Below are 10478 nucleotides of genomic sequence, written 5' to 3'. Positions count from 1 at the left end.
TTATATAAAACGCTGTATGTTATTATTATTCAGAGAATTAATATAATAACATTTAATATTATTATTATTGGGTATTGTGCCGGAGACTCGCAGCCGTCTCGCTGACTCCATCTCGATTGTCCGACTATATACTCATCAACAGAGTACCTATAGTGTTAATAATATTAAGCTTATATTATTATTATAATACATCCAATCCGTACACGACGACGACGACGACGGTAGCGATGTGCATTCATTCATAAAATATAATATTATTATTACTGTTATTGTCGTCGTCTGACGACTATTCTTTGTCCGTTTGTCGTCGTTGACGACGGCGGAAACCGCGTGCGCGCGTGTGTGTGTGTGTGCGTTCGGCTGTCGCGTACCCCATACCCGGCAATCCTGTCGCCGCAGCCGGCCGGGCGGCGGCGAGGTTAGCCGCGTACGCTCGGTTTTCCTCACCCCCTCGACACCCGTACGCGACGACCCGCCCCTTATTTACGACACCCGGACACCGACACGGCGGCGTTTCGGCGGGATACGGGTGTAACGGTCAACGGACCCGAACGGCGGTCGGGAAACCAACAGGAGTCGGCGGCGGCGTCGACGTCGAATGGTGTGTGTGTGTGCGTGTGTGTGTGTGTGTGTGAGTGTGAGTGTGTGTGTGTGTGTGTCTGTGTGTGTGTCTGTGTGTGGTGGTGGTGGTGATGCAACAGCAAATGGCTCAACGGCGACGGCTGCGGCAGCACGTAGGCGGCGTGGCGGCGGTGTGTTCGTGTAGGCGGCGAGGGGGGGAGTGAGAGGGTAGCGCTGCAACCGGCCGGGCCGCCGCCGCCCAAGATTAATAAAACGTTCACACTCGCGCTGGCTCGTGTGCGTGCGCCTGCTACTGCCGCCGCCGCCGCCGCCGCCGTATTGTTGATAACGCGAGAGTCGCGGTCTGTGTTTATTATGTGTGCGGCGTGATTAGCTGTTGGTCTCCCGTCGTTTCCCGCAGCCGTCCGGCACACCGCTCACGACAACAGAACAGTACGATTTTTTCCGAACACCCGTGCCGTCTGTCTCCTGTTCCGATTTTTTTTGCCGGCGTCCGCGGCCTTTGTAATACGCACACTGTTCTTCCCCGTCCTGTCCGCCTGTTTTCGTCCGGCAACGCGGTCGCGGCGTTTCTTCTTTTCGTTTCGTTTTGGATTTTTTTTCCGGTTTTTTTTTTTTTTTTTTTTTTAAATATATTTTTTTCCTTTTTTTCGTTACCTATTCGTTCACCGTCCCCTACACCCCCCCTCCCCCCAGGACACTGATGTACTGCTACAAAGTCGGCGGCCGCCCTTCGTGACCAACAGGCGGTGTACACGGTTAGACTTTTCTGCCAGTAGGCCGCCGTGTCGTCCCGACTATGGCCGAGAAATGTGTCAAGGCGCCGGCCACCGGCAACCGACCGGTACCGATGAAGCTGTTTGCCACCTGGGAAGTTGACCGCACACCGTCCAACTGTGTACCCAGGTAATTTAACGACTAATTCTATGTGAGGTGTATTACATGAGTGTATGATGTTATTGACCATCTGCAATGTCAGTTAGCTTGGCTCTTCAATGAAAAAGTTGTATTGTTGTATTTGTAGGTAACTTAGGAAGTGCCTTGTTGTTTTTGATGTGTTTGGCTTTCTAAAGTTCAAAATTTCGCTAAAATTTGGCTAGAATCTTTTGTTGAAATATCAACAGTTAGATATGTGATTTCAATAGGTAGATCACTACAATATTCACTTTAAACTTTTCAACATAACTTCTATGTATAATATTGTAAATTTATACCTAACTGATAGTTGTAAATTATTATTAATAGATTACATGCTGTTTTTGCATGTTAATTTAATATGATAATTTTTTTGATAATTTAAGATCTCAAGTGGCTAGTCTGATATTATTACATTTAGATAATATTACAATTTGGTAGATAGATAATATATTACTTGATAGTGATCACTTATAATATTTTTAATAGATATTTCTCTGTGTTGGTCCATTTCTAATGCCGGCGGTTGTATAAAAAATTATTGGTGAATTAATAATGTATTAAAGTCCCTTAAATATAATTTGATGGCTCGTGAACATTTATTTAAATTTTAGTGAATCATTTTATTTTTTTTTTATGCGATAAGTAATGAATTAAATTTTTACATTATGTAAATTCTTTGTAGGTAATTATTCAAAATAAATTCATCACATATTATTTATACCTTGATTTATACTTGACATGTGATGATAAATTTGAACAGAATTTATAAGTATTTAATAATATGATAGATAATATGCTATACCTACACCTAATAAAAGAATCAATACATTATGACACAATCAAGTTTTTATGCGATTTAATTGTTTTGAGATTAAATTCCTGATTGTTAATCTTTATTTAATGATAATATTGTTTTATTTTAATGTTAGCTTCATTAATTTTAAATTACTTTTAGACTTTAATATTTAATCACAAAATTACTTAGGTGGATATTAAATAATATAAGACAAACTATTTGAGTACATTATTTTTGACTGATCAATTAAGTTATTATGTATAAGATTAATAATTTTATAAATGGGCAATTTATTTTTTTCAATATAATATCTAATAAGCTACATAATTCAAAATCCTCCATAATGTCTCAACATAAGTTTTTATCTGAAATTATAATAATTTTTTTAAGTTTATGGAATTAATTACAATATTATTATATTATGATATTGGTAATAAATATTATCTTTTTTTCTGTGCTCAATAATGTTGGTAGGTAATTTCAAACAAGTAATAAGTTTATTATGTTAATTAATTGTCATTATTTAGTTCATAGTGGCGTTATTCTATGAACTACAATATTTTATCCATTTAAACAATAGGTACCTTTAAAATTAATCTCACACATATTTTTTATACCTAGATGTTTTTCAAAAATAAATTTCAAAGATTTCATTTATTTATTAATGTGATAAACTGATAAAATTATCACATTTTATCAATTTATTTATTTTTATTGTAATTTGTACTACCTACCTTTTTAATAAAATTCATAAATTAAATTAATTTTAATATTAAAAAAAAAACTCGTTAGTTTTATTTTTAAAATGGATAAACTTATTACACTAAAAATAATAAACACCTCCGTAGGACAACACTTAATTACATATTATAAGTTTACCATTATTGTTTTGTTGATTTTATTTTATAATTTGTTGTTGCAGTAATAAAATAAAATAGTAAGTTAGGTACAATATTGATTTTACTTAATATTTTGTTTAGCTTAAAATTTAAATTAATAACATTTTTGATACCTACTATTAATAAAATATTGTTATTTTAATTGATTAAATAAAAAAAATATGATTTATGATATTGATAATTAATTGTGTATTTAATTAACTATTTTGTACACATTTAATTAAAATATATTTCTTAATTTTTTTAATATAGGTATCCTATTAGGTAGGTATGATAAAGAAGTATAAAACTATTAAAATAGGTACTAATTTCACTATCTATATTATAAAATATGTTATATATCCATGTGAATTTATCATTGTTAGGGATGTGATAAATGATTAAATTGTAAGTTATGCATATTATGTATGACCTTTCAATGAATAATTATAGAAACTGCTATTGATATAAAATGATGTATGGTATTAAAAATAAAAGTTAATGCTATTATAGTATTATGACACATAACCAATTGCCTATAAACCAATAATAATTTATGGTAATGCTCTACTTTTATCAAATTCAACGTATAAAAGTATTATAAAAATATAATCACAAAATATTTGCATTGGTATCTAGTACCTATTTATTTTATAAAATATTGTATAGATTGATTTTTGGGATTCTCGAACAATTACTAAATATCTAAAAGCTCTTTTTGATAATTTTATTAAATAAATATATATGTATGTATATTATATATATACGATCATCAAAAATAAATAATACCTACTAATATTTAAGTGAAAAAATGTATTTATTGGTTTAAAATAATTTCAAATGTTTCGATTAATTTTAAAATCAGTTAAGATCCCTGTTAAGATAATATGCATTTTTATGTTATTAATAGTTTCCTTTGTTTAAAATTCTAAAACATTATTTAGATTTACACTTATGTAAGTTCTACAATACTAACAAGGTGAACAATGAAAGAAGTATCTCACACTTTTTACCAATCTGATATTTTTTATATGTTTGATAAGATTTGCATATTTGTTATTTTAAAATTTTACATTTTTACTAAAATAATATTAACATTTTTTTTCTTGGTAAACAGAGTCGATGAATATTATGGTAAAATTGAAAAATGAACATTGTTTTTCAGTTTTACTCAAAACAATAATTTTGTTATCATGTAACAATTAATTCTTTGTTTATCAGTCATTATAAATCAGTTTTTATGGATATGAGTATAAAATATCTTATTTGTATAGTTAAACTTTACAATTGTTTTCTAAGCTTTTGAGTTGATTGTATTTTATCTAAATTGAAAAATACATTATTAACAAATAGTCATACATATTATAAAAATTAGTATAAAACTAAATTAAAGGAGATAAAATAAAAATAAAAAAATAACCGCATATTAAAATATTATGTTGATGCCATAACATACATTATATTGTAGGTAGAACATAATTTATATTTCTTTCAACCATGTAAAGTTTTAAGTGTAGAAAAATGGCTGATTGCCAGAAGAGGCATGTTTTTGTTTTTGTTATTGTAAATTTGTTTGATTTTTGTTTTAATTTTATACTCATTGTTTTATTTTTAGTTCAGTAACTTTTGGCAAAATGTTAATAGAAAATCTAAAACGTTTTAATTTGCTTAAATAGTTGTCGATATTATTTTAGCTTTTATTGATAATTTGAAAAATATTAAATATTAACAACAGTATTGATTAATAGGTATGTCTATCAATATTTATAGTACATATAAATCTTATGAAAATATAAAAATAAAACTATTAAACTAAATTCAAATTTTGTTGACATATTCTAGAGATTTGGGTATATTTTTATATTGGACTAAAATAATAGTTTTTTAATAGTGTTTATATAAATAAACAACATATTATTGTTTATAACTATGAGTATGTCTGCACAATGTACATATCAATTTAAATGTTTATTCGTTTTTCCAAATATTTGTGAAGGTAAACATTTTATTTCTAAAATTCGAATGGTACATAGAATACTTTTCTCTTTTACTCCGGAAGTCTGGACATTTTCCCTCTGAGTCAAAAAAAAAAAAAAAAAATAATGGGTATGTTAAAACAAAAGTAGATGTTTTTAAAGTGAATAGTAATAGTAATGAATAATGATCAATCATTATCTGTAAAAAACGATTTAAAAATGATTATTTTAGTACAAGTATGTTTTTTAAATAATTGCTGGCAGATACAGAAATAATTTTAATTCCAAACAAAATAAAAAGTATTAAGACTTTGGTTTTATAAAGACGTTTTGGTTTTTATTTGTCGTTTTGTCAGAAAAACGGAGTCCTTTTAAAATTTCATATAGGTATTATACTTAACCCTAACTGTCGAGTTTCGGTATCTTGAAAAAGTCATTTTTCGATGTTCTCAGTAATTTATCTAAACCTAAAATAATAAATTATAATTGTTTCGAATAATTTTAATTTATGGCAATTTAGATATTGTAATGTAATCAATTATTTCTAATAAAGATCGTATATTTTACTTTTAAATATATTATAAGAATAATACCTACTAATAATATTATTAAACTGAGTTGCATGAAGTAAACTAGATACTTTATTTTCTAAGTTCGAATAATAGCATTTAATATTACGAAATACATAACTTGACCAAAGTTTAGTAACAGTTATTTGAAATCAAACATTATCAAAGTAGGTATCCAATTTTCTATGTTATTTTTTCTCTTGTGTTTAATATATTTTAACTTAGATTCTCATTACTCTTAGCTATTCATTTATTTATAAATCATAATTTGAAATTTATATATTTACCTTAAAAAGAAATTGAATTATTAAAAATGTTAAAATATGTGTTTTTAATTATTAATTATTATTTTTCATATAATGTAATCTACGCTCACGTATAAAATAATATGTTAACAAGTACCTACCTAACATTAATGAAATTATTATTCCCTATTAAGTAAATTATATCGTGATGTAATTTGTGTCAAATACAATGTTTCACAATTCGTTTTCCTAGTAACAACCTCCCACAAAACAATTGAATTAGGATACGTGGTTTGAGCATTATAGGAGTCTGTCCGTGACATTTTCATAACATTCCCGCGGGAAAACCATTTTAACACAACAATTGTTTATAGAACATGTACTTTAATAAAGACAAACTAAGGGTTTAAGCAATTTAAGCTATAATAATATGTATTTTAAATTTTAAATTGTACCAAATAGTTAAATACCAAAAAAGGATGTACCTATTACAAATTCACTTAAAAAATGTACATACAAGAAAAATTGCTTATTAATTTATAAAACATGAAGTTAGTTTTTATTTCATGATAGTAGAAAAATGATACTTTTCAACTTTAGTCTTTATATGGCTTAACTTATTGTATGCATTAAACAAATTATTTTTAGGGTATCCTTTTAGTAGTTAGATTCAAATGAATGAATTTTACTTTTATTACGAACCCATAAAACGGCATGCTTGATCCGTAGATAAAACAAAAAATTGTACGGATTGATATCGTCGTTAACTTACTTGTGTAGTCGTTATATCTGCGTGTCTAGTGCCTACTATATTTATTCATATAACATTATCCTTGAACAATCAGTGTCGTCCGAGCTTTTTAGTTTTATCACCTTGTATTATCATTAGTCAATGAATTAGCACTGTTAACAACAAAATCGTTTTATTTTTGTATACTTTAAGTTAGTCGACCTTGTATCGATTTATGATGATCTAGCTATCTTTGTTAAACACCTATTACAATATGTCGGCATGCTGTGAATTTTTTATCAAAAAATATTTTATTGTATATTAATCAAAACAATGACTTTATTTATAAAATTGAAATAATTTAGAATCAAACGTTAATACAAATTTTTATAATTTAAAAAATATTATTTTTTATATTGGATATAAAAGATATTTTTCGTCCTGTACTTCAAATTTTTTGTTCAGTTCATCATTAGCTTACCTCCTAAAAGTTTTGAAAAATATATACATCAATTCATTGCCTGAAACATGTGTGTATTGTATGTTTCTAAAATAAACAAATTCCATTCCTTGTGTTGTATTATATACAAATTATACGTTGTTGAAACATATTATTTTCTTGACTAAAACGCTTATGAGTTTTTCGATTATTATTATTTTGTTTTTTTCTTTTAAGTTACTAGAAAAATTACAGTGTTAGAATAATAAAAAAAAAATATTAATAATTGAAGTTTTGAACGTTTTCTCTTAATTTGTCATTGCTTTCAAATTTAATAAAAAAATATAATATAAACCATTATCCTATCTAAAGGTAAGTGAAAAAAATACACAAATTTCTTTTATCTTATTGAATAGGTAGTTATTCGTTTTCGCCGTTTTTTAATATTTTAATGACATGTTTTTCTCGATAATTTGAAAAATCGAATTTTTTTTAGTTGTTCAAATGGTACTTATACTATTTGCTCATTGCTGAAACAAAATAATAACATATTCATTAATCCTAAATAGACCTAAATAACTCCATTACAAATTTAATGTTTAGTACATTTTAGTCAGATTAGCAGTGTGTGATTTAAAAATAGACTATTAGATTTATTTATATTTATATTTAACACTGTACTACCGTAGTAAAGATGGTGCCACACCCGCATGACGTGTTGTTACAAACGTACAACCAGAGTACAACATTATAAATTTGCGTTCATCAATTTACATTTTAATGTTGTTAGTTGTTATTGTTATAACTTATTAGAGTTTTTGGAGTTACCTATTAAAGCGAATTGATCTATTGTCAAACTTGGTAAGAAGTAAGAACATTGGTTTTTACCATATTTTAATTTGATTTTAGATATTTGTATGCGTAAAATGTTTGTTTCTCTCTTATTAAATTCTCTTAATAAAGAATAAATAAATTTAATAAAATTAATAAATAAATTACACGTCTAATGTCAACACAGATTTTAGTCGTTGCTGGTTAGCGTCTAGTCAGTAGTCAGTAGTCACCATGCCGTTTCATTGCGTCTGGCGCTGCAGGGAAAACGTGCTACCTTTTCTTTAAGATTGATAAATGGTCAACTATCTGTAATTTATTAGATCTAACATCGTAAAATTGGAATTGCTGAACGTAAATTCGCTATGTTGTAAGATTGAGACACACATTTGGTGCAACAAAGATGCGTCCTTTCAATAAAACTGTGATAAAATTTATTTATTTAATCTTTTTTAACATTAAACTAGTTAAATATTTCAAATTGTAATAAATATATATATATATATATATAGACTGTTGCATAGTGTTGCTTATAATATATAAATGTCGATTTTAAATTTTTACTTTCCCACAATAATTTTTATCACACATTTGAAACAAAATATGTATAGTTCTTTATATATTAGTTTTATATTTAAATGATTTCGTCATATATTTTTAAAAACAAGTATTGTGCATAATATACATATTATATTATGTATTACAAATTCTACCAGTTAAAATGTAATCTCCACTCCATTCACACATCGGTTTTTACCTACAAAATACTATACTTCTAAACTTTCCAAAAGTTCCTCTTCAAAGTATAGATATTATCAACTTTTTTTGAAATATATTTTCTAAGTTCTAATCAAAAGACCCCCTATAGCTCATAGTAAGTGTAAAATGTATAGCTTTATACCTAACCTTTATGATTAAAAAAAAAAAAATTGTAATATGTCAACTATAAATTATAACTTAAAAGCATAAACAGTGTACCAATTATAAAATATTTTTTATTCCTTTATAATATTAATTATGACGTATGTATGTAAATACGTAAATACCATATATTATTATATGTATACTGTTTTCGTATAGCCATGTATATTATTTTATAATAGAACATAATATATAAAAAGGAAGTCCTTAAAAGTTTTAATCATATTATCATACATTCTATTGATCACATGTAATTTTTTTAAAGTACTTTATTTGAATATAATTAATTAATACTTATACGTTCTAATATATTTACAACCAAAGTTTATTTATTTTAATCATTCTAGGAATATTTCTTACAGTGGACGTAGTACCTGCACTATAAAAATAAATAAAACGAGAAAAAAATAAACACAACTTTTTTAGTTTGTATTATGAAGGAACATATTTTAACTAAATATCTTAGATTTGCCAATGTATAATATATTATTATGCTTACGGTCTAAATTTTAAATAATAGATAATATATTATATTATTTTTTACAAGTTACAAAAGTTTGAAAATTAATTCTTATATAGTTATTGAGTATTAATTTTTATTTCTATGAAAAGCACTCAAGAAAGCTTTTAGGGATACGAAAGAAAAATTTCATTCGTTATTAGTTCATATTCATTTATGAAAAGTTTCTGCTGCATATATAATTGAATTATATTCCATAATTTCAATTTGAAAATTATTTACGAGCGTTTGTATTATAATTTTACATATTTTTATAAAAATTACATTGATTATTATGGTATCTTTCTATAATAGAAAATTAAAATGTATCCATTTTATTTTATTTTTTAAAGATTTTACATCCATTCAATTCGTTTGTTGTAAGACGGTTTACTGCATTGTTAGTTTCCAACCACAATCTATCTCGTATTAATCAATATCATCTAGTGGAAATTTGGTTGCGAACGATTTGTCACACTATCGTGATACGGTTTAACTTAATTTCCCAATAGAACACTTTCACTATATACCGTTCCTACCATTTCACATATAATATAACTATACATATATATTTTTATATACTTCAACATCACTGTAATAGTATTGTATGGTTCCGGGTACGAATTTTACACGTTATTGAATGAAAGTGTGTTTAACTGTTATATATATATTTTTTTTTTGTTGTGTCATTCAAATGGGTTCATATAAATTTAGAATTTAAAACTGAACGATAGTTCATTCGATGGTTGCCATGATACATTTTAATTCGTTTTAATATATCTACGCATGTAATAGCTTTTAATAAGTCGCTACACTAAAAATGCCGGTCAATTTTTTTAATAAATGAATGCGTATATTATAATCACATTGAAAATATAAAAATGAGTGATAAAGAACATTAAATTATTAAAAAGCATTTATAGCATTGTCGAATAAAAACATTTTTAACTGAATTCTCAAATAAATAATTAATTTTAAAAATTAACTTAACCTATGTATGTGCTAAAATATTCAATATAATATATTTTAATTATTTAAAGAAAAATTATTATAAAAACTAGTAGGTATAGATATAAATACATCATATTATATTT

At 26.9% G+C, this 10478-nt stretch overlaps 1 protein-coding gene across 4 annotated transcripts in view; it reads left to right on the top strand.

The window, feature by feature from the left end:
• Positions 1 to 808: 808 nt before the first annotated feature.
• Positions 809 to 10478, top strand: part of LOC114125154 (phosphofurin acidic cluster sorting protein 1) — a 30505-nt gene continuing 20835 nt past the window's right edge. Inside the window, exon 1 of one of the 4 annotated variants that reach the window (XR_007605491.1) lies at positions 809 to 1488. Coding sequence is in view for 1 of the 4 variants with exons in the window: in XM_027988676.2 (XP_027844477.1) it covers positions 1382 to 1488 (107 nt within the window). In the remaining 3 variants the exon portion in view is untranslated. The remainder of the gene's footprint in view (positions 1489 to 10478) is intronic. The other 3 variants (XM_027988676.2, XR_007605490.1, XR_007605492.1) reach the window with 3 other exon arrangements.

This window comes from Aphis gossypii, chromosome X, assembly GCF_020184175.1.
Source record: "Aphis gossypii isolate Hap1 chromosome X, ASM2018417v2, whole genome shotgun sequence".
In the NCBI taxonomy this organism is placed as follows: Eukaryota; Metazoa; Arthropoda; class Insecta; order Hemiptera; family Aphididae; genus Aphis; species Aphis gossypii.
The sequence above is the reverse complement of the archived record's forward strand: the minus strand, read 5'-3'. Positions and strand labels throughout refer to the sequence as shown.